General features: G+C 40.8%; 1 protein-coding gene across 3 annotated transcripts in view; it reads left to right on the top strand.

Moving 5' to 3' along the window:
* LOC116698005 (neuropilin-2) overlaps positions 1–24,746 on the top strand; it is a 100,326-nt gene that overhangs the window by 15,746 nt on the left and 59,834 nt on the right. For all 3 annotated transcript variants that reach the window (XM_032529700.1, XM_032529699.1, XM_032529701.1), the window contains exons 3-6: positions 11,412–11,593; positions 20,786–21,013; positions 23,704–23,859; positions 23,968–24,137. In XM_032529700.1, coding sequence (XP_032385591.1) covers positions 11,412–11,593; positions 20,786–21,013; positions 23,704–23,859; positions 23,968–24,137 — 736 coding nt within the window. The remainder of the gene's footprint in view (positions 1–11,411; positions 11,594–20,785; positions 21,014–23,703; positions 23,860–23,967; positions 24,138–24,746) is intronic.

The raw sequence follows: 24,746 nt of genomic DNA on the forward strand, positions 1-24,746 counted from the left end.
TGCTAGAAACAACAGGCTCTGATTTATTTATTATGCTATACGCATAAAGTATGTGTGTATTTATAGTTGTTCTTAGACTTTTAGTATGGGTCTAAACATTTTATCGGTTTGATTTTGTTTCAAATACACTTTTTGAGAAGTAATTGTTAAACCATGTCAGTAAGGGTGAGATATTTAAAGTGTTGGTGGTAACATCTCAAGTCAAATAGGCTTTTATTTACAAGTGTCCTGCAGCGCAGAGCTATTTACGTCTACACGGGCCCAGCGCCTGGTGTGTGTGTGTGTGTGTGTGTGTGTGTGTGTGTGTGTGTGTGTGTGTGTTGTGTGTGTGTGTGTGTTTGTAAGTGTGCAGGGGTAGGCTGAAATTGAGCTGTTAGGTTCAGAGGGCAAAGAGACCAAGGAGAAGAAGCAGAGGGTGCGTGTGTATGTCCGTGGGGGGTACATGGTCACCCAGTGATTGTCAGCAACAACACTGACACACACATACCAGTGTCTCCGGCATGTCTCTGTCTCCAATGTCTGGATGTCAAACGTCTCATTTGCCCCTCATTTTCCCTCTAACTTTGTATTTAACATTTTTTTATCAAATGATCAGATTCATTGAATATGGTCATAAGAACATTATCCATGCTGTTAATCCTCAGTTTACAGAGAGAGAATACGCACACATGCACGCACACACACACACACACAAACACACACACACACACACACACACACACACACACACACACACACACACACACACACACACACACACACACACACACACACACTTGTTAAGATAAAGGTTCTGTAAATCTGTGTTTGTAGACAAAAACTACATTATGAACAGGCAATATGGCTCCTCTGTGTATCTGTTCATCACATTAAAAAAAAGAAGTCATCATCTGTGCCTCACGAAAACATGTATTAACAAACACTGGCACAAACAGTGCTGTTTTGAATCCGCATGCCCCGGTCAGACAAGGCTTGTTTATTATCTCACTACGTTCAAGCAATCTAATCTATTATGGTCTTGATTGCAATTTAAAGTGGTAATCTGTAATCTATAAGGCATCACATCTTGTCAAGCACTTGGCTGACTCTTCAGGCAAAATCGATGGAGAGTTGGTCGGACAGAGAGAGAGGTTTTCATTGAGATTCATATGCAGTAGCAATTTAAGTGGCACGTGAGAAAGCTGGAGGAAATGGGGGATATAAAAAGCAAATTTGTGCACGCGCTAAGATCAGTATAGCCATGGCCAATCATGACTCACCATGATTTACCATTTCCCTTCACATGATAGGCACTATGTTACCACATTTTTCCATCACTGACGACAGGTTTCAGTTATCACCCAACAGTTGCATCTGTTCTGTTTGTGTGTTTCAGGGCTGAGTAGATCAAAATGCACATGATGGACCAGCCTTGTTTCCTAAAAATGACTTTCTCATCCAGCTAAACTGCATTCTCAGTTACATTTCCAAAGAAATGTGTCCTGGATTAAGATTTTATTTATATTTTATTTATTTTATCGTATCTCAAATATGTTTCTAATCAAAGTGTGTGTAGGGAGGAGGTTGTGGGAATGGATGGGTCAAACATTCACAGGAGACTGCTGATAAAAGTATGTATGGACATGATTACCTACTTAATTTAGGTCACGCCTATGTAACCTTAATTTACATTATGTAACGTGACAAACTTAGGCTATTTACTTTATCTAAACCAAGATATTTTCCTAAACCTAACCAAGTTGTCATAGTTCACGTTAACCACGTGTTTAAACTGACCGTCGCCAGTACAAGGACGTGTTAAAACAAACGTACACCAGAAGGAAACATGTTTTCCTCAAAAATAATCGAGAATGCAGTTTAGTTGTATAAGAACATGTTTTTAGGAGACAAAGTTAGACATAGAAAGACTGGTACACAAGCAGAGGAGACTACGGGCCCTATCTTGCACCCGGCTCGGCGTAGCGCGAAGCCCAACGTAAGGGTCTTTGCTAGTGTAAGACCGATGCAGTTGTCAATTTCCCGTCCTGCGCCTGCGTCGTTTAAATAGCAAATGCGCCTGCGGCCATCTTTGCGCCAATGGGCGTGCTGGTCTTACAGGGAGGTGTGTTCAGGTGCACTCTTGGCGTACTGCTATCTTGAGGCATCGGGATATGATCGTGCCATTGACCAACAAACACCTGGTTTAAAGTCAATAGCGCAGCATGTCATTGTTATTTTAAGGCTTATGCACAGCATGTGCACACAAGGCTTGTTACACACACACACAGGGAAGCACAGCAACACACAAACATGCAAAAGATTACAAATAAAAAATATGATGGTGCAAATCTGCCATCATAATAGCAATGCACCAAGGTACAAACGCACCGGGCTTTAAAGGGAATGGGAGAGGACACTGTGATTGGTTTATTGCATGTTAAGCCCAAAACACACCTCTGGGCATGCGCTTCACATTGTGCGCTTAGATCATTAAAATAGGGCTCTATGTCTGTGTTTGATTAAAAGTTCTCAGGTGTGCAACTGTTAAATACATGTTTTTTATTTAATCTGAAAAAGCCTTATGTTTGGCATGACTTTTTTTAGTTAGCACATCTCACCCTCTAACTTCAGTGTGCTCTGAGGAGAACTACGTCAAAGAGTGTATAGTGTTTCCACTGTAAAGTCTCTCACTTAAACAACTCTTTCTGCAGTTCTTTTCAACCCCCACTTTCTCTCTTTCACTGTAAGCATAAGGCTTAGTCAGCAACTTGAAGAGATAATTTGACATTTTGGGAAATACATTTATGTGCTTCTTGTTTTTCAAGAGTTAGATGAGAAGATTGATACCACTGTCATGGTATCGATCTTCTCTTCGAACTTTTGGCAGGAAAGCAAATAAGTGTATTACCCAGAAATGTCAAACTATTGCTTTGACCCTGCAAATAGCAGTAAGTCATCAACATTTTAAACTCAGGTCTCTACACAGCAACAACTCCTCTTTGTTGTTCAAGGATGTATTGGAGAGAAAAGCCCCACGAATGATGAATATCGACGATGCAAAATCATCTTGTCCATGTGGCAACTGGCAACATAGTTCAGGTCAAAGTACTGCTGCAAAATCATTTTTAAAGTGTGCAGTATGCAGGCGTTTGTAACAGCGGTTTGCTGTCTGCTTCACATTTTCCTCTTAGCTCACTGCACTGCTCTGTCTGAGAAAGCAAGATCTCTATTTGGAGAGTTTGGAAAGAACACACACGCGAGCGCGCACACACACACACACACACACACACACACACACACAGCTGCTTAGAGAAAAGTGCAGTGTCAGGGTCCGTTGAGGGCAGGCTCAAATCATCCTGACAGCTACCTCTCTCTCCCTCCCTCTCTTCTCCCCTACATTTATCCCACCCTTCCTCACCTCTCCCGCCCCCTCCCCACTGCCCAATGGGCCCCATCTATCATCTTTCATCTGCTCTTGTGCCTTCCTCAGTCCCACCTACTTTTCCCTTTGCCTCCCTTCATGCCTCTTTCTTTATCACCTCTCCTCCAGTCGTCCTCTTATTCAACCTCTCCTTCCATCTAATGTCTCCCCCTATTTCCTTCTCTTCCCTCCCTCGCATCTCCTCACCTTCATCCGTCCGCATTGTGCCAATCTTCTATAGGCCAAATCATTATTTAGCAATGCATATGAAAAAACACAAGCAGAGACCCAAATGCCACACTCTCTATCTGTCTTCCTCCTTACTCTCATCTACTCTCCCTCCTTCTTCCTTTGTCTCTTCTCTCTCTATCATTTATAGACTTTCCTTTCCTCAGCCTATATCTGTCTTCATCCTCTTTTATCCTCCAGCCTCTGTCTATCCATCACCTAAATCCCCTTTCTATATGTCTGTCTCTGATTCTCATCCTCTTCTTGTTCTCCACCTTCTCCAGTCTTCCTTTACCTCATATCCCACCCAAGTCAGATGCTGTCTGTAAAATTTATAGAAATACACTTGCATAAACATGAGTAAAAATACACACAGAGGGGCAAGCATTTTTTGGGTCTTCAAAAATATCATATACAGTTAAAACCAAAACAAGCAGACAGGCACGTAGGTATTTTCACGGTTATGTGGCTCACACAATAAGTGTGGAGTAAAGCAATAAGTTAAGAAGTGATTTATATGACAGAGAAGCCGCAGTCAACGATAATGGTTTCACTAATGATTTAGCCCTTGTCTTTGTACTCCGCCTCGATCAATCATTTAACTTCCTGCTCGGTCAGTTTTCTATCCTCCTCTTTCCTCTCCTCTTCTCTCATCAATGCACCTTTGCACAAGTGCAATCTTAACCAACTGTTTTACTGTGTAAGAGAAGACATGACTAAGAGAAGAGCAAAAGGTTGAGTGATGTGATGCGACAATGTCCTTAGGGCATAAGGGCAAAAGAGAAAGTTGGGCGGGGGGGGCAGACTTTATTTACAGACAGAGTAAAAGAGTGGAACAGCATTTGGTGTGACAGTGGATGTTCAGTTACCAGCTGTGGGCATTTAGCAGCTGCCTGCATATTTGAATTAACATCATAGTGACTATACCAGCAGGAGAGCCATGCGTCCACACAAGCATCAGCGGAAACACAATGTTATTAGAAAGCTACACAGAGAGGAGGGAAGAGAACACCTTGGGACCCAGATGGTACAACACAGTTTAGGTTTAGGTTTTTAAAATCTTTTAGACTTTTACATAGATGCCTAAACATGGATGCAAAATATGTTTTTTCCTCCTACAGTTGTAGATGTCATACAATTGCGTCTTTGTTGCAATGACAGGCCACTCATAGGGAAAACTCGGTTCATTTCTAAATGACAGTTGACATTTGCTTTCACATGGGACACAAACTCCGTTCTCCTGAGTGAAAGTCCTGTGTTTGTTTTGACTATCAGAATTTGTCATATTATCATATTGCATTCTTGCGTTGTTAGCAGAGCGGAGAGTGTATACCATGGGCTCTTCTTCCCAAAAAGGGAGTGACTTAGGACAGAACACTGGGGTTACAGAAACATGTCGGAAATTTGAAGATTTGCTTAGCTCCATAGTGGTGATTTCAGAAAGTCCTCTCTCTCTTTCTCTCTCTCTCTCTCTCACTCACTCACTCACACACACACACACACACACACACACACACACACACACACACACACACACACACACACACACACACACACAGGTAATGATGATAATGTCAGTAGTCTAATTTACAGACACTCCCTGCAGCCCTGAAGGTCTGCCTAATCAATGTCTGTTACTGTAATGAACGTGTGTATTTGTGTGTGTGTGTGTGTGTGTGTGTGTGGTGTGGGTGTGTGTGTGTTTGTGTGTGTGTGTGTGTGTGTGTGTGTGTGTCTTTGAAGGACTGACCCTGATCAATGCGTGTTAAAGCCATAATGGAGGAGTCGATTGGTTGTGCTGTACTGCTAGACACACTCTCTCTTACACACACACACACACACACAAACACACACACACACACACACACACACACACACACACACACACACACACACACACACACACACATACGCTGTCCATCTGTCTGCAGTAATAGGCCTATTACTTGATTACAGTGAAGTCAGTCATCTTCCTCACTCTCTATTAACTCCTCCAGTGACAGACTGACTGCTCCCCCTGTAGTTTTTTCTCCACGCAGGTATATGAATGTACTGTACATGCCGAGGGCGAGTGTGTGGGTTATACACCTGAACTCTCAAACACCAAATTAAAACACAATTTTTTAGTGATGCGGGCAACAATTGTCTTATCCACAGGTCCATGTAAACATGTTACTATAATTCAGATGCGGTTGATCCCACCGCATACTAACAAAAATAAGTGCATTTTGCGGGTTTGCGTTTTGCGTCATCGCCATGACTGAAGGAGGAAAGAATATGTATGCAGAGTCATAATTCACTGTTTCAGTTCCTCCAAGGAATGATGGTTTGGGGCCACACATGATTTAACTTCTCCTTCAGAGAAATGTGCTTAAGCAGATAGAAAAGTTGAAAAAACAATACAGAATAAAAACATAATAATGGAAATGTCTTCCATATTCTTCAGAAACATAAAAACATAATAGTTTGTATAATGTAATGTAATGTAGTTTGGATATGTATGTCTCTTGAACTGCAGCTCACTTCATAGTGATTTTGCTAAGACCTTCCCCGTGTTGCCACACAAACATATAACAAATAAAATAATATAAAAAAAACACATACAAGAAATTTAAATCTGGACTAATTAATTATCTATGACAGTAATGTTTCAATGGACTGACAAGCATTCTCTTTTTAATAACATGACTCAAAGTCTGCAAGTCTGGCCTGTTTCAACCTCTTCTGTGTGTGTGTGTTGTGTGTGTGTGTGTGTGTGTGTGTGTGTGTGTGTGTTGTGTGTGTGTGTGTGTGTGTGTGTGTGTGTGTGTGTGTGTGTGTGTGTATAGACGCTTTGTCTACTGCTAAGGGCACCCCTGATGTTTGAAATAAATGTGCAGGTGTAAGAACACAACTCCCGACCTAAAGAGAGAAAGAGAGAGAGAGAGCCTGTGAAAGGCAATTAAGAACAAGGCCGGAGGGGGGAGGAAGAGGGAGGAGGAAGAAGGAGGAGGAAGAGGGAGGAGGGGAGGAAGTGCATCTGTATCCAAACCTTTTCCTTGGTTCATGTCACACAGGCTTTGGAGAGCTTTCTCGTTCATATAACACTCCTGTCCCCAAAACACACACACACACACACACACACACACACATACACACACACACACACACACACACACACACACACACACACACACACACACACACACACACACCACACACACACACACACACACACACACACTCAGGTAATGATGATAATGTCAGTAGTCTAATTTACAGACACTCCCAGCGGCCCTGAAGCACACATGGATATCTCATAAGCTCAATTGTTTCATTCAGCGTTAAGTATACTCCCTCAATCTGTGCTTACAATTCATAACAAATGCACATCCTTTTTTGCAGCTGAAAACCTCCCGTGTTACACATTGGAACCAACTTTTGTTTTTTCATCATTTCCTTCATGTAAGCAAGGGAAAAAAATATATTGTACACTCCTTGTTAACAAGGGAATTTCGGGAAAAGTGTGGGAGAAATTCAGACTTCCTGTCATTTCCTATGGCAAGATTCTGATTGGCTACAGTGAAATACATTGGGGGAGAGGGGAGATGATGGGATTAAACAGTTTGTTGAAGCTGTGTACCTCCTACACAGAGACAGATTGGTGGAAACCTCAAACCCTTCCATGGATCCATCTGAGTGCATGGCCACAGGCTCTGTATGTGTGCAACAGTGTGTGTGTGTGTGTGTGTGTGTGTGTGTGTGTGTGTGTGTGTGTGTGTGTGTGTGTGTGTGTGTGTGTGTGTGTGTGTGTGTTGGTAGTGCTGTCTTTTAGGCACTGAGCTGTAGGGAGGGAGGAAGGGATGGAGGGACACCTGTCTCTGTCTGTCTGTGGGGAGGAGTTGTCAGGGTGAATGCAGTGTCATGTTCTCTTTCTCTGACTATGTCCACACTGTGCTGGCAAGATTTTAAATCTTTTTCTCTTTGTTTTGACACACCTGAAAATAAAGCTTTTTTAGACATCCTAGATGAATCTGATAAATGCCAGCCTTACATTTTAGTGTGGATGAGGAAAACTGAGCTTTGGAAAAAAGATGTTATATATGTATAAGGCTGCTCAGTCAGTCAGAGGCTATTCGTCCATATGGCTCTGAAAAGTAGTGCACTGTAATACATCTGGTATGTAATGCCCTGTAATACATATTGTAGGTAATGCACTGTAATACATATAGTATGTAATGCACTGTAATACATATGGTGTGAAATGCATTGTAACACATATAGTATGTAATGCACTTTAATACATATTGTATGTGATGCACTTTAATACATATTGTATGTAATGCACTTTACTACATGTGTATTCAACGTATTTCCAGTTGCTAAACTTATCAGTAATGGCCACTAACCTTAAAGGTCCCATGGCAAGGAGCTTTTTTTTTTTTTTTATTAATATGGATTCCTCCAGCCTGCCTATGGTCCCCCAGTGGCTAGAAATGGTGATAGTTGTAAACCGAGCCCTGGGTATCCTGCTCTGCCTTTGAGAAAATGAAAGCTCAGATGGGCCCATCTGGAATCTTGCTCCTTATGAGGTCATAAGGAGCAAGGTTACCTCCCCTTTCTCTGCTTTGCTCACCCAGAGAATTTAGCCCACCCATGAGAAAGAGAGCAACAAAGGCAAACGAGCAAAGTGGCAGGTGGTCCAGCCCACACCCCACCCTCCACCTTGCCAATAAGATTGTGACACACAATCTTATTGGTTTTCAAAAGGAATGGGATAAAGAAGAAGAAATGTTGCCATTTTCCCATGTTCATTTTTCAGAAAAACTTGAAAATGTAGGTGTATCTACAGTATCTATCTATCTATCTACCTCATTCTTCATCTTCATTCTCAGCATTTTAATAAATGGTTGTCTTAAATTAAAATATTCACAAATTTTAATAATGTCTTTGTTCCCCCGTCTCTGCCACACATTGGCTCTTGGCCACTGGTTATGCGTCTGAAAGCACATTACAGAAAGCAAGAGAGGAAAAGGGGACAGAAAGACAGAAAGGAAGAAAAATGAAGGAGTCAAAGAATGAAGGAAAAAAAGACAGCATTGAAAAGTGAAACAGTGGAAAGTAATAAGTGAGAGTGAGCCAGGAAAAAGAAGGAAAAGAGATCTTGTCAGGATACAAGTAACCGTTAAACAAAGTTGTCATTTCACAAAAGAGGAGGAGGAAACTGTCACTGGGATGAGGCGTTCTCTTGGGAAAATATGACAGGAACTGCGACATGTACACACACACACACACACACACACACACACACACACACACACACACACACACACACACATGCTCACTGTGCAGTGACAGCTTGCGTCATAACTGTGGTGTTAGTTCCACGCAAAGCAGACACAAAGCATGATGGGAGAGTGGGAGGTGTATGACCCTTATGTCAGGAGCTTGCTCTTCTGTCAGAAAACACACACACACACACACACACACCACACAACACTCTCTTTTGTGTTTATACACAATTAAGATCTCATCCATTATGGTTAAGTTTCAGAGCAAGTGTGTGTGTATGTGTGTGTGTGTGTGTGTGTGTGTGTGTGTGTGTGTGTGTGTGTGTGTGTGTGTGTGTGTGTTTTGGCTTTTGGGTTCAGGAATGATAGTCCACATACCTGTATCCTAACAAATAGTGAAAATCTTAAATATAGCAGTAGCAACAAACCACCATATGACATACTTCCCTCTGAATCCCTTGGTACATGAAACTTGCTTTCACAGGTTGAGCCACTGTGGCTCAAGCATAGCCTACTTCTTAAACTGTATGGAACTGACAAGCTACGTTGGGTTCTTTGAGGTCGAGGCATGTTCATTTGATTACTTTAGAGAAATGTAGACTGCTCAATATTGGAGCAATTAGAGGCAGTGCGGTCAGAACTGATTGATATGATGACGAAGATGTGCAAATAAAGTCCAGCCATAAGAAATACCTTAATTGAAATGTAATTCTCTGAACTCAAACTTTATGTCTTCTTTCATATCAAGTTGCTCAAGGAATTTCTGTCCAGGAAGCTATTTTAGAGCCAGGCAGGTGTGTCTTTGGTGTCCAGACAAAGAGGCAACACTCCTGCTGTGGGTCTGAGACGGGACATTTGTGGTCAGAACATGAAAGAAATGGGAATGAAAATAGATTTCAAGTCAGAACATTTCCAAAAAAATGGTCCTAGACAACCAGCCTTTCTGTTTGTATTTTAAATTAAATTCAGACTTATATGTGGCCTACATCTTTCTTGGCTTTTTGTGTGCATGAAAACTACGAAGAACTATAAACAAGTTTGCAGCCCTTGATGTGATGTGACTGGAAAATTGTCCCTTTATTGTCCATTGTTGAAATTCCCATAAGCATGTGTTTAGTCTTTGTGTACTGAGGCATGCTTGTTACTTATAATCCATCTATTTCTTCATTCAGTAACAACATGTTTATTTAGGCTATAGTTCAGTACAGTCCTTCTATGATAGTCGGCAAAAATGTGAGATATTTCTAAGAAAAGAAGAACCAGGGAAATTCTGAAGTGACCTAAATCCACTGTAAAAAGTGGAAAATGTGAATTTCTCTGAGAGTGGAAGGCCTCCAGGCTGACTTACAAACATTATTGAATTAGACCCGGGCAAAGATGTAAACTACAGTAATTTGTTCCACAATGATCCTTTTCTAGCATCAAAAGGCTGTAGGGTGCATCTGTAGTTCAAAAAGCTCTCACACTCTGTCTTTGACACGAGTGTAACATAAAGAAAAAGTCACGTGCGGCACATTTTCTTGTTTCTATCTACTTTCTTTCCCAATACACAAGACTTGTTTGGCTATCATTTCTTCTGAAAGCATCACATTGCATGGCTTTACAAACATTGTAAAACTTGTAATTCACTATGAGAATAAGTAGAACATAAAATATGTAGAAAATGAGTCACATTACCTTGGGTTTGGGAATCGGTTTTATTTTGAATTAGAATTTATTAATCTTAATCTAAAATTAAAAGTGTTTCTAAAATGTCTAAAAACAAGCTGAAAGGGAGCACACATTCACACTTTACTTTTGTCCATATTATAACATAGTTATAGTTCATAACATGGTGCACTGTAGACCATGAAGCCCATTGCAGTTGGAGTATACACTCACCTATTGAGTGTATACTTATGGAAGTTAAAAACAAGTTTTTCTTTCTATTTTGCCTCATGCAGGTGGTTCTTTTCCTCCTCCACCATCTGTGAAGTGCCAATGTCTCATGCTGCATTCATTTGAATTGTAAACACCTCTGCTTTGGCTGATAAAAACTGCTTTCAGAATACGTCCCTCTAGCCACTGATAGATGCAAACAATTTGCTCATTGCTTCCGTTTTGTAGCCAAAGCCGGTGTGATGCCTGCCAGATGAAAAAACTAATGAAGAAAAAAGAAACTAATAACATCAGAGGCAAAGCAGCTGGGAAGGCTCCACCAATATCCTCTTCCTCAAATTAAACTCTTCCCGTCTTCCACAAACACCTCATCAGTACATTAATTAAATGTCTGTACATCAAGCATGAACAATGGTAGATATTTAGCACTGTAGGTTATTAATGCCCGTCTGGATTTGCATTTCACTGAAAGTGATATTTACATTCACTGTTTCCACGAGCTGCAAATCTCAGGATAGTAATAAGTAGCGTATAGTAGATTTTTGTTAAGCACAATATGTATGTATGTGTGTATTTATTTATGTATGTATGTAGGAGAGAAGGAATTTAATGATATTTTTTATTGTCTTTTGCAGGTATGACTATGTAGAGATCCATGACGGGAACTCGGAGACGGCTGACCTACTGGGGAAGCACTGCAGCAACATCGCCCCTGCACCAATCATATCGTCAGGGCCCTCAATCCACATCAAGTTCGTATCTGACTACGCCCACCAGGGGGCAGGCTTCTCACTGCGCTACGAAATCTTCAAAACCGGTAAATGGATGCTACTGATGTTCAATGTTTTTCACCTCTTCTTGCTCTAATAAGATAATGTTACTTTTGACACAGACAAGGTAAAAGAATCAGGATAGGAATCGTAGGCATAGTTTACCTTTTTAATTACAGTCAACTCCCAAAGTTCCTGTATGATAATGCATACTGAGCTGTATATCATGGGGGAAATGTGTGTCAAATCAGGAGTACATGTTATGATGTAGATTTTTAATAGTGGTGCAGCCGAAAGAAAGCATTTTGGATTTTGATATTTCACTCAACATAGAGATAATGACCCATTGAAACAAGCAGACACAGATAAACTGTCTGTGTGCAGAATATTGTTATTTATTTCATTATTTTGTTACATAGACATACAGAAAAAAAGGAAAAGAAATTGTGGCTGACATGCAGCAAAGGTCTCAGGTCAGACTTGAACCGGGAATGCTGTGATGCGCCCATATTCTGCTCATTTTCAGGTTCATCTTTGTATTTTGAGGTTGTACCAGAAAAGGTTCACATGCTTTCATTTTCAAAAAACTCCTAATTTTTGTTGTACCGCACATTGCTGCAGATCCTGTTTTCACTCTGGGTGTTTCTCTGTTTTAGCTAAAGAGTGAGACATCTCAATTCTACACTATCTTTGTTGGGAGTCTTACATGCGCAGTAGCTAGGTAAGATCCCATCAGCTAGATAACTCTTTCTCCAACTTTGGCCAGTACAAGGCAGGATTAGCTGGAGGACTTCTTCTAAATGAAGGCCACTTGTAGAATACCTGCAGAACAGGGACATGGAAGGTGTTCTTTTGGAGAATATGGTGAACTAGTGTGTGTTGAAGCAGTGTTTTGCCATTGAGAACAAGCTAACATGCTACGGTTAGCCACCTCGTCTCGACTAGAGACGTAGAAAGCCAAGGAGATTGTGAAGGCAGAGGACATTCAGAAACCTGTATCTCACCCAAAACAGCATGGATCGTTTTTCCCATGTTTGTATGCATGTGGAAGCACCAGAGACACAAAATAACACCCCAATCCCAGAAAAGGTAATTTTTTCATATTATGGGCACTTTAAACCTTCTGACTCCAAGATGCCCCAGTACAGTATGTTTCATTGTTATATACCTAAAGTCTATATTTTGATAATTCAAGAATCACAAGAGGGACATTATCCCTGTAAATGAGCCTCACACATGGACAGAGTTAACAAAAATGAACAGGATTTCAGAAGGATTGCACCTTTACAAAGGCTATTAGTAACTGTATTACAAGCTACTCATAGAGGACTCAACATGCTTCATTAGGTGACCAAGCATCGTTTATCTCCATGGTGGGAGAGAAAGAGACGAGAGACATGGCAGAGGACCCTTGAGAGCCCTTTAGACTGTCCAGGCAAGACATATCTCCCCTTCATGGCATTTTGTGTGTGTGTGTGTGTGTGGTGTGTGTGTGTGTCTGACATGGCTCCCCTTCACGCTGCCATGGGTCAGCCAAAGCGAGACCAATTGAGATCAAGGGCGAGTGAGACAGAGGGGCGCATAGTGTCGGCCCCACAGCCATCTTGTCCCGTTCCCCCTGAAAGCATTCCACACATGCCCCCTTAATTGAGTCCTGAGCCCTGTTCCCCTGAGACACACACACACACACACACACAAATGCACAGAGGGCTGAGGTTACTAACACAACACGTGCGGTTGTCGTGTTTCTCACTTGCTGGTACTAGCCTGTTGGGATTTCTTGTGTGTGTGTGTGTGTGTGTGTGTGTGTGTGCGTGTGTGTGCGTGCGTGCGTTTTGTGCCTGACACAGTCCACCTGATGGACTTTAAAACAACAAGGGTGTCGGTGTTCACACCCGAGCAGCCTAGGGAGAAAAAGAGAGAGACACAGAAACACAGAGAGAGATTTATGAATAAATAAGTTAATAAACATATAAAACAGTATCATAGTAGTTTCCTGGAAAGAATTAAGATGAAGTCCCAATGTGTGTTGCTGTAATAGAAACAATAGTTAGTAATTGATCGTAAACTTTCAGTTCACAATTTCAGTACATTACTATTGTTTGTAAAAAAAAAGAGTGAACAAAGTTTAGGAACAGAGGAAAACATTTTTTCTTTTTCTCTCAAAATAGAGATTATATAAAAGGTATTGTAAATCCATGGGGAGCACAATGTCCTCTACCCAAAGAAGAGCATGCAGTCCATGACCACATCGGCAGGATGACGGTTACAAATCACTGTTGCATATTTGTTTCATGATGTGACATTATTCTGGTTAATGTTTGGTTAGCTTTATGGAAAGCATCTTGGTTTGGGTTAAAATAAGTACTTACTAACTTTGAGGTTACAGAACAATCATAGTCATTTTAAAAAGAAACCCACGTCTGTTGGTATGAAACTGGAAACCGACAGCGGTCTTCGTTTGAAGTGGTTGAAGTCTGATATTTTGTTCCATGCTGCTAGAGGCTGCTGCAGGAATTTGTCACTTGAACTTAAGCAAATGTCATCTGGGGGCATATGCTGAAATGACGATTCTGTAGTTTTTCTTGGTTGGATGGTCTCTATTTAGAGGTCATCCGACCCAGGTTTCCATCAACTACGGACATGATCTCTGTTTGTATGGACAGCTGCTTCGGTTGATGAGTTATACATTAGCATATACTGGACTTCCTCCGTTTGTCTGTGTAACTTTGTGCGTGTGGTTGTCTGTAGATGTGTATGTCTGTGCCCAGCCTTCCCTGGCAGTAATAACGGAGCCATTTGGAACACTCAAGCTGTTGCCATACTGCTAACAAGATCTTGTTATCCTGGAAGGTGCAGCAGAACGTCTGGTTACGTGGGTGACTAGATTTTGTGTGTCTGTGTGTGTGTGTGTGTGTCGTGTTGTGTGTGTGTGTGTGTGTGTGTGTGTGTGTGTGTGTGTGTGTCTCACAGTAAACTGTCTAAATATGTATCTGTCTGTGCTACCCCTGCACATTCTGTTCTGTTCAACCTGCAAAGTCTCTCATGTATTTCCCCGTCCTCCACTCGCTGGCAAATACACTCTCGCTACTTTAAGTATGGGGAAAAGTCAACGATGAGAGACCTGTGGAGACGAGGTTTCAAGTAGAGCTGTACTTTTTGTGGTATAATCTTTTTTTGTTAATTAAACTTTTTAAACTTTGTTTTCAAAGTTCATTATTTCAGCTCTTTGTATTTATTGTTTTATTGAAAATTATCAGTTTCTTTTTGAAAATTGGAAAATGTCTAAGAAAATACAATTTGGGCCGCACATTACTTTGTGGGACTCATTTAAATGTTCTCCCCATTTTTCTCTTAAATCCATGTTACAGGAAGTATTTTTGGGACAGAAAACACACACTTTTGTAAGTACAATGTGTGGGGAAATTATTTTAAATTATTCTTTTTTAACAAACCTGGCCATTTTTTTAATTAGAATCCTTTAAATCTAAAACGAGTAGTCTTGTTCCATTTTACAAGCGTTGGTAATGGTTTTGCTTCTTCTCCTCTTGATTCCTTCATCCCTTGTCGGAGTATTTAGGGGGCAGGGTTCCACTGGGGTGTGTGTTTTGGAATGATGAGAGGGTGTGTGTGTGTGTGTGTGTGTTGGAGGAGATTGTCGCCCACTCTCTGGGTGTCCTAAATACTGGACCCCTCAAAGATTCTAGTCTAATCAGTGTGGAAAACGGGTACACATACTGTATACAGAAAACCATTTACCATGGAACATGGAACTAAAACACCAATCCATGATGTGTTTTTGTCCATTTTACAGTCACATTTGCAGAACATGTAATACACACATACTGTATACAGCTTGGAAATAATGACATATAATGCATTGATACTAACATACACACAAACACAGATATGTAACAGACAACAAATCTAAAGACTTAGACTAACTAAAAAATATTAATAATGACACAAAAAAATCACATTGACATGCCACACTTGTTTTTGTTTACAGCTGTATCACTATGGATACTGTAGTAAAATTCCAGCCAATAGGAACACAGTCACTAGAATGTGGCAACCAATCAAAATTCACTGTCTAGGCACCGTGCCCCCAGCTGTTATTGTGACCCAGAACTCTCCAGACACAGACACACACACACACACACACACACACACACACACACATGAATGCACTGATGCTGGCTGGACGGTTACTCATGAATGCAGGGCAGCTTGCATGTCTGCACGCAAATGTTCACACACGAGGTGGACTGTGTCAGGCACAAAACGCACACACACACACACACACACACACACAAACGCTATTTTTGTCACTTATGAGCACATTTTATCTACTTTCATCCATTTCCTGGACACATGTCCCTAACCACAACCTAACCACAACTTTAAAACTAACCTTGACCAAAAACCAAATCTTTACCTTATTTTGACAGATTATCTTAGCCTACCATAGTCTTTGACCTAAATGATAAGTGAGTCTCGATATTTCAACAGATTTCTGTGAGTAACACAAACACACACAGACTCGCACTCCTCAGGCGGTGTAATGTGGAAGCTATCGTGACAATCCTTCCAATAACTGCTGTTGTTTACATTCTACCAAATACCTTTAGGCACTTCCTCGCTGCCTCTGTCCGACTACCTATCAAGCCAGTTTATTACACCGTCCAACCAATCACACTGCTCGCCCCACCTTCCTCTGGCTTTCATTAATGAAAGTGGATCCAGATCCGACCCGGGGAGGAAAGGTGCTCTGCGGTAGGGCTAAAGTAACAAATGCACAATAAACTTAAACCTAAATTACAAATGTAATAGTTTCCTTGTTCGGCTGTGCAGCATATTGTGTCTTTTTGTTTATAGGATATTTTTCCTCCTGCCACCTACTGATGGAGATTTTATAATTGGTATAATGTGACAGATGAATGCAGAATGTTTCTGTCTGTTTACTCTTTCTCTAAGAGTTGTTTAAATTGGTTTGTTTGTTAATATTAGAATAACGCAGTTTGAGTTTTGTCAGACTGAGTGTTCCAAGATGTCAAACTCAAAAAATAAATCGAAACTATTTCCCTGATTTACATCATCAAAGCAATGCTGTTAGTGCTCTTAGCAACTTGCATTGGGATAGCTTAAGGTTGGTTGTCTTATGACAGTTTGATTTCATATATCAGCGGTAATGTGGTTGAATAGGGAGTTTATTGTGGAGGAAACCCCTGCTGTGAATCATTGACAGAAGCTGATATGTAATGTCAGAGGAGCTTCACCAACACAAAAACTCCAACTTCAATGACACCGAGGTAGAATCTAACCACACATGTGGAAAAACCAAGCTGTGGTTTTGCAGCAACCGTTGAGCTGTGTGTGGGCCTGCGGTGTCGGTCTGTCTGTCCATGTGTGTACGTTTATTCTCCAGTGTGTGTGTGTGTGTGTGTGTGTGTGTGTGTGTGTGTGTGTGTGTGTGTGTTTGTGTGTGTGTGCGTGTTAGAGCTCAGAGGGAATTATTGTGGGTTTGAGCCGACTAATAGCCCATTGGCATAAAAGACAGTACGAATGAAAGTAGATGTCTGCATGGCAGCTAACCAGACACCCAAACATAATCACACACACACTCACACGCACACACGCACACACACACTCATATACGCACACACGCACTCCCTGCTGCCCACTTACTGTATATAGGAAAAAAGGAAAGTTTGAATACTAGCCTGCCACACAAACACACACACACACACACACACACACACACACACACACACACACACACACACACACACACACACACCACCAGTGACGGACCTTGTCCTGTCTTCCTGAGATCAGTGAGCCATGAGCACCAGGCCAGATCTACCCAGCAACCCACACACACACACGCACACTTCCTTACCCCCTTTTCACACTCATCTAATTCAAACAGATGGGAAGTGAGGAGAAGAATAGGAAAATGAGACAGTATTAGGAAAGGGAACAATGGAGCTTTAGAAGATGAAAAGATGCATGGGATGAGGGAAAAAAAGAACAGTAGGAGAGAAAAGGATAAGAAAGATCCGGATAGTAAAGGAGAAAGAGGGGGGGATACACAATTTTAAATAAGGAAGGAGAAATGAATGAGGAGAGAAGTAGAGCGGGTAATAATTCATAGAAAACAGACAGATGAACAAACAGATTTTGTACAAAGGGTGACGACAAGCAGTTTTGAATATTTAAAAAAATGTAACACATTCCTTTTGGGGTTTTAGTTTACTTGTGTTTAAATGAGACTTGAATGTGGAGAGGGGACAGACCAGAAGAGAAACACAGGAGAAAGGAGAGCAAGTGTTTTTGCGATGTTCATGAACATGAAGTAATGAGAAGGGTATAAAATTGCTGCCGGCAACAGAACGTATCAGGCATTCACTACACACACACACACACACACACACAACAAACACACACACACACACACACACACATACATACACACACACACACACACACACACACACACACACACACACACACCCCACACACACATGCTCATAACCGCGCAGGCTGGTGCAATCCAGCCACTGACTATGCAGGGGGCCAGACGTAAGGGGAACCCCGTGAGAGACAGTGTCTGAGTGCGCGTGAGTGTGTGTTTGCTTGTGTCTGAGATCCATGCATGAGGGGCAAGGTCAGGATAACAAGCAATTTAGACTGGAAAGTAGGACAGAAAAACAGATATACAAACAAGGATTTATCAGGACAAACAGACAATATCCGTCGCACTCAAAAATAGATGGTTGCATTGGAAATCGGATGAGGACACAGATGAATGGCAGGCATTCAGCCAATAAACCAAAATAGGGAACATGTATTTGTTGGATTTTAATTTCTGCAATTGTAACCATACTATAAACACAAAAGACTTTGATTTTGGCTTGCATGTTCCTAGACTGCTGCTGTGCAGGATCAGTACAGTTACAGAATTTGCTCATTATTTAAAATAAAAGTAAAAGGAAAGGAAGGGTGGATACGGTAAAAACAAAATAGTTTACATTGACAAAAGTTTGTTTTTTCATGAATGTCACAGACGTATAAATAAATAATATATAATAAATTAAAGAAAATTTAAAAAGTGCATGGACTCACACAGACATATGCTGACTTTTCTGCCTGCTTCTGACAACATATTTCAGTCTGCTAACTGACTGACTGAGTCCGTACACATCCTGGTGTAAGAACCTAGTTTCCATGGAGATCTCCAACAAAACTAGCCATTTTAGTTGTGGAGCAATTTCCTTATTAACAGCACTAAAAGCCCATTACATTTACTCATAATACTTTAAGTAAGAAAAAATACATTCAAAGCCTAAAAAGACTTTTGATTGCAGTTATAAGCACAAAGTGAAAGCTGTTATGCGGGTTGTTGCTTATACAGTAACTGTACATGGACACACTCACACATGTTTAATGCACTTTCCATGCCAGAATACACACACACTCTTAATGTGTTCTTACTTTCTCTTCATTTACTCATGCAAGCACGCAAGCACAATAGCAGACACCCAAACACACTGGAGAGAAATGGGTTACTATAAGAGGCTTAGACTTTGTCTGTGTCTGTGTGTGTGTGTGTGTGTGTGTTTGTGTGTGTGTGTTTGGTCATACATGGCTGTGCGGACTGGAATGATGGTTCAGTTCCCTCCACTCCATAATGTTTGTGTGTCTCTGTGTGTGTGTGTGTGTGTGTGTGCACGATGATATCTAAAGCTTCTCATAACTGTTAGACCACCCAACCATGATACTGTCAACAGATTCTACATCATTTTTTTCTTTGTTACCATCTCTCCTAGCTCAATTTAATTTCCTACTGGTTTTCTTCTCTCTCTGTGTCTTTAAATTTTTCCTTCTGTCTCATTTGAACTCCTCAATTTCTTTGTTAATACTCATAGAGCACTGTCTCTTTTGGGGTTGAGGTTGCCCCTGTATTTTTCTCAAGTGCTTGTAGGGATACAGCATCTTGCTCAACAGCACACACAAGCAGATGCCTTTTTCTGTTAAGGACAGCCAAACTTGGGATTTTTGGCACTCAGTATGTTGCTCTCTGGCTTGTGCTTTGCTGTACCTTTGTCTTTGGAACAGTATTAAACGGTTACAGTTTTAGCACTTCAAAAGCCTGCTCGGCAAAATGTTATATTATGGTTTTTAAGGTGCATATCTATAACCTAAATGGCCATTTTAAAGCTACACACATCGCACATTTAGATTCAATTTTTTCCCCACAAGATTCACATGTACATAAAACTAGCTTTACTTCAACACACAAGTTCAGACTACAGCAGCCCAAACTGTACTCTACTCTGTAGTAAAGGCTAACGGTGCTCGGCTAGCACGACATCACGTTAGACAGCACAGCTGAAACGATTTGTCATAAACTAGCTAGCGTTAGTTAAGCTTGCTAGCTAGCTAGCTACGTTTTTTTTTTTTTCTTTTTTTGCTAGCTAAGTAAGTAACAGTAGTGTTAGCCACGATGCTAACAACATTAATAACTAAGGCAAACTGTTCTGGCACTACTATTTTAGTGATTTTTAAGCAACCTTTTGTTTCTTGTAGATTGCCACGTTACTGAGAACTATTAGAAGGTAATATTTGAAGTTGAAGCTAACTCTGACGGCTGTAGTGCAGGTAAAATAAACTGTAGCTGTCTCCATGAAGCTCCCAGCTAAGCTAACGTTAGTTACTATAACACGTGACGTAGTTAGTTAGCTAGGATTAAGAAACAAGAACCAGCTAACTAATGTTAACATAAGCAATTTGGCTTTGAAGATGTTGATTTTTAAGTTATGTTAAAACTTCTTCCGATTTCCAGCCGTAGCCTGTCACCCTCCCTGTACTAACGTTACTCGGTACATAATATTACCTTAGACCTCACAATGCCTTGTTTTTCTCACTCCCGCTAACTTATTTTTCATAAGACGTTATATAAGTGACATGTACGGGTAGGCCAAGGAAAGAAGAGGAAGATTAGCTAACGTTAGCCAACATATTTATAAGAAAAAAGTCACAACATGTTGAAATTTCATCACTCCTATAGTATTGTTTTTTTTTTTACAATTCGAATAATATTCAACTTTTGTTATTCGTTCCAACAGCCCAAATATATGTGCACAGTCTATATTGTCAAACTGCTGTAATACATTTTCTATTCAATAGACTATACGTCTCTTAATTTACATTTTGTGTTTGTGTCTTCATCTCAGGATCAGACTGTTCCCGGAACTTCACCAGTCCCTTGGGTCTCATTGAGTCGCCGGGCTACCCCGACAAATACCCCCACAACCTGGAGTGCTCCTTCATCATCATTGTCCCTCCCAGCATGGATGTCACCCTCACCTTCCTCACCTTTGACCTGGAGAATGACCCCCTGCCGGGTGGAGAGGGAGACTGCAAGTACGACTGGCTGGAAGTGTGGGACGGGCTCCCAGGAGGTGAGACATTGATCAACTGGATGTGTTTATGCATCAGGATCATCACATGCCAATGGCAGTGATGCTGTTGGTTAAGTTTTGATGGACATGTTAAACAATTATTTAACCCTTTCACGGGTAAATACACAGAGCATAGTTAAAATTGTGTGTACTCTATTCGGCCCTGCCTACATCATTATTGACTGAGGAGGAGTAGCAACTATTTTAGTAGCTCTGTGCGTTGGTAGATGAAAGCTCGGCTTACAGGCAGGATGTTGGCATCAGCTGTAGAGAAACAACATAACATTTACGGGGAAAAGAAAATAGGAGTTGCTTAGAGGAGGGAGAAAAGGTGAGAGGAAGAATGGTAGAGGGCTAAGATATTTCTGGTTTAGCTGCGAGAAGGACTGGAAGAGTTTGGAGGGACAAATCTAAGGCACGAAGGCCTTCGATCTGGTTTCAAGAGATGGAAGAGGTAGAAAGGAAAAGAATAGCAGTGGAAGGGCAAGGGAAAGGCCCTCCACTGCTGGGAAGACTGGCACAAGGGAAAGAGAAGCTGAGAGGAATAGATGAAGGCCAGAAGAGCTCTGGTCTGCCTTCAAGACGAGCACAGGGAGAAAAGAGAACTGGGATGGGTTATGAAGGGAGTTCAGCAAGTTTGTATGGAAGTGGAAGTAAGATTCTTCTCAGAAAATAAACCTTTTCTGTATTGTATACTATTTATACTTTTTTTTGTTTTGATCATTTAGTTATGTGATACTTATTATTTCCAAGCCGTTTTTTGTTTAACAAATTGAACAATTTGACAGGGGACATTTTCCATTGCTTAATTCCCAATTCAAGGTGCACAGGACGTATCCAGCAAAGAATAAAGACACCATTTACAGCAATGAAGACCAAACAATAGCACTTTTCTTCTTATGAATAACTCAGCTGTAAATATGAATTTAGCCTGAGGAGGGAAGAAAAGTCAGATGGTACTATACAAAGAAAAGAGGGTGGTTAAATGAGGAAAAGCCACAACATATTTTACTCCTGAAAAGATTCAGGGAATAAATATAAGCCAAGACAGGTTAAACAAAGTTGAAAGAAAAAAACTATTTATAAATGACCAGAAAGGCAAGAAGAGAGGGATGGAAGAGAAAGAGAGGATGAAAGGCTCCTGCTCTGAGAGATGGAGAGAGACTACGAGAGGGATATCAGGATGAAAGTAAAGAAAGCAAAGTGAAATGAAGTGGAAGGGAGGAGGTAGAAAGGGAAGGAAACATACAGGATGAGATTCAGATTTAGAGGGGAAGGACCAAGTTTCAACCTTTGCAGGCGTGTCGAGTTCTGAGCCGGAAGAGAGGGCAAGAAAAAAGCCCCAGGGGAAAGATAATTGTAAAGACATTGTTTGTTTCTTTTAAGTCTAAAGGTTGAACTATCTGTGCATTCAAAGGAAATGGAGAAGAGGAACAGATGATAAACAACCAGATATGTCAGTTCTAACTTGATTGGAGTGAGTGCAAGAAACTAATTAAGTACAGAGAGAGAAAACAAGACATTTACTTTCCATGCATGTGCATGGGTATGTGTGTGTTCTGTGACGGGCAACTGACTTCTTTGCTCTCACTCCGATCCATCCAAAAGAGAGGTCACAGGGGATTGGTGTGATTGTGTGTATTACCACATGCTGTATCTCTTTGCATGGATCAGGCCAGTCAAATTCCGACACTGCTGAAATTAAACTCACAAACAGAGAGGGAGAAAGAGAAATGAGACCGCTATTTGCTAGATTATTACTAGACGTTTGCCTGTAAGCTAGACATGCTAATTATTAAATCCTCAAAAAATAAATATTAAATTTGGTGGACCAGAATTGTATGCAACAGGGTTATTTATTTATAGAATTAATCTTGGTGGATTTGAGACTTCTTTTCTTTTCATGCCTTTTTCCTCACTACTATTAAGAAAAGAGTTATTACCGTTATTTGCTCAAAATCCCTATTTCATATTTCCACCCATTCCAAAAGGGAAGAAAAAAATCAATTGCACTGATCGATTGGCAGCTATTTTCTTTTTCTTCCGCCTACACAAGCCTCTTTGTGTGTGTACAGTATCTGTTTGTGTGAGAGAGGAGTCAGGGATGAATCTACTATCTGTACTCCCACTCCTTCTCTCTCTCACACACACACACACACACACACACACACACACCACACACACACACACACACACACACACACACACACACACACACACACACACACACACACACAACCCCAGGGCTCTAAATCCATCATCTGGTTGTGTTGACATATACAAGTTGTGGTATTAGAGAAGAGGACAGTAGAGGAATCACTTAGATCCATGGATGTACACACACATATACTATATATAGTACACATTGTAAAACCTTGTCCAGTCCAGAGATAGAGTTGATAGATAGAGGGAGGAGAGGTGATGACATGTGAGGGTGGAGTGATGAGCAGATGTCAATGGTGGACGGACTGATAGAGATAACAGAAGAAATTTTAAAATAGCAAAGGACAAAGCCACAAAGGGATTAAGTAATAAAGGTATTTATAAGAAGGAATATATATTTACACCTGGATGACTGAGAACATTCTAACGTCTTGTTAGAGCATCATGAGTAACACAGATAAACCAGCATATGATGGTGAATTTTAACCCACCGAACGCTAATCCAATACCTGTTGTCCGATCGACAGTCGGCCCTCTGATTGGTCGATACTGTGGGACCAGAGTGCCTCCTGAGATCCAATCATCTACCGGGATTCTCTCTCTGGCCTTCCACACTGATATGGCTGTGGCTAAAGATGGCTTCTCCGCTCGATACAACATGACGCACAAGGAAGTCAGTGAGAGTAAGTTTAATTTTATTTTTTATTGCGTTTTTTACACTTCCTTTTAATAAAATAAATGTTTAAGTATTGGTCTAAATGTCTTCCTCTCCTGCTTTTGCCCTCTTGTAGCTTTCCACTGTAGTAATGCATTCGGACTGGAGTCAGGAAAGATCACAGATGACCAGATCACAGCCTCGTCAAGTTTCTATGATGAACACTGGCTGCCACGACAGGCCCGACTCAATTACCATGACAACGGATGGACACCCAATGAAGACAGCAACAGGGAGTACATACAGGTATGGGTACTTTGGAGACCTGGAGGTGTGGTGCAAACAATTTAGGATTCAAAACTTTCATTCCAAATGACTCTATTTACAGATGTTCTTATGGGTCCATTTATTAGGGTGTAACACCAAAGTTTTACAGCTGAAATCCATGACATTTGCAATCACTCGCATGCTATGGCCAATATAAAACTGAGCAGTACACCTAAGGATAAACAGATGTACGTGTAAGAAGTTTAACTGATCTCTTCATCTCTGTTAATGACCTGATGTCACACCTACTGCTCACAGGGTGAGGAAAACCCACGCCTAAGAATACGTTTTTAAGGAAATGTAACGCTGTTACCATAGTAAGTAAATAATGTTACCAGATTTAACAAGTCACACAAATGTTGATACTGAATGTATTAGTAAAATAACAAAAAAACTAATTAGTAATATATAAAAACGTTCTTAGGGGTTTCTTCTTTTTCATCAGAATGTGACACAAATCCAAGATCCCACTCCTTTTAAAAACAATCTGGTTCTTGAAAAAGTTTACTCTGTCGAAACTAAAAACAGATTGCACTCCTATTTTAATAGCATCTTTTTTCTTGCGTTGACATGTCACACATAATAACT

Source organism: Etheostoma spectabile, chromosome 11 (assembly GCF_008692095.1).
Source record: "Etheostoma spectabile isolate EspeVRDwgs_2016 chromosome 11, UIUC_Espe_1.0, whole genome shotgun sequence".
Taxonomy (NCBI): Eukaryota; Metazoa; Chordata; class Actinopteri; order Perciformes; family Percidae; genus Etheostoma; species Etheostoma spectabile.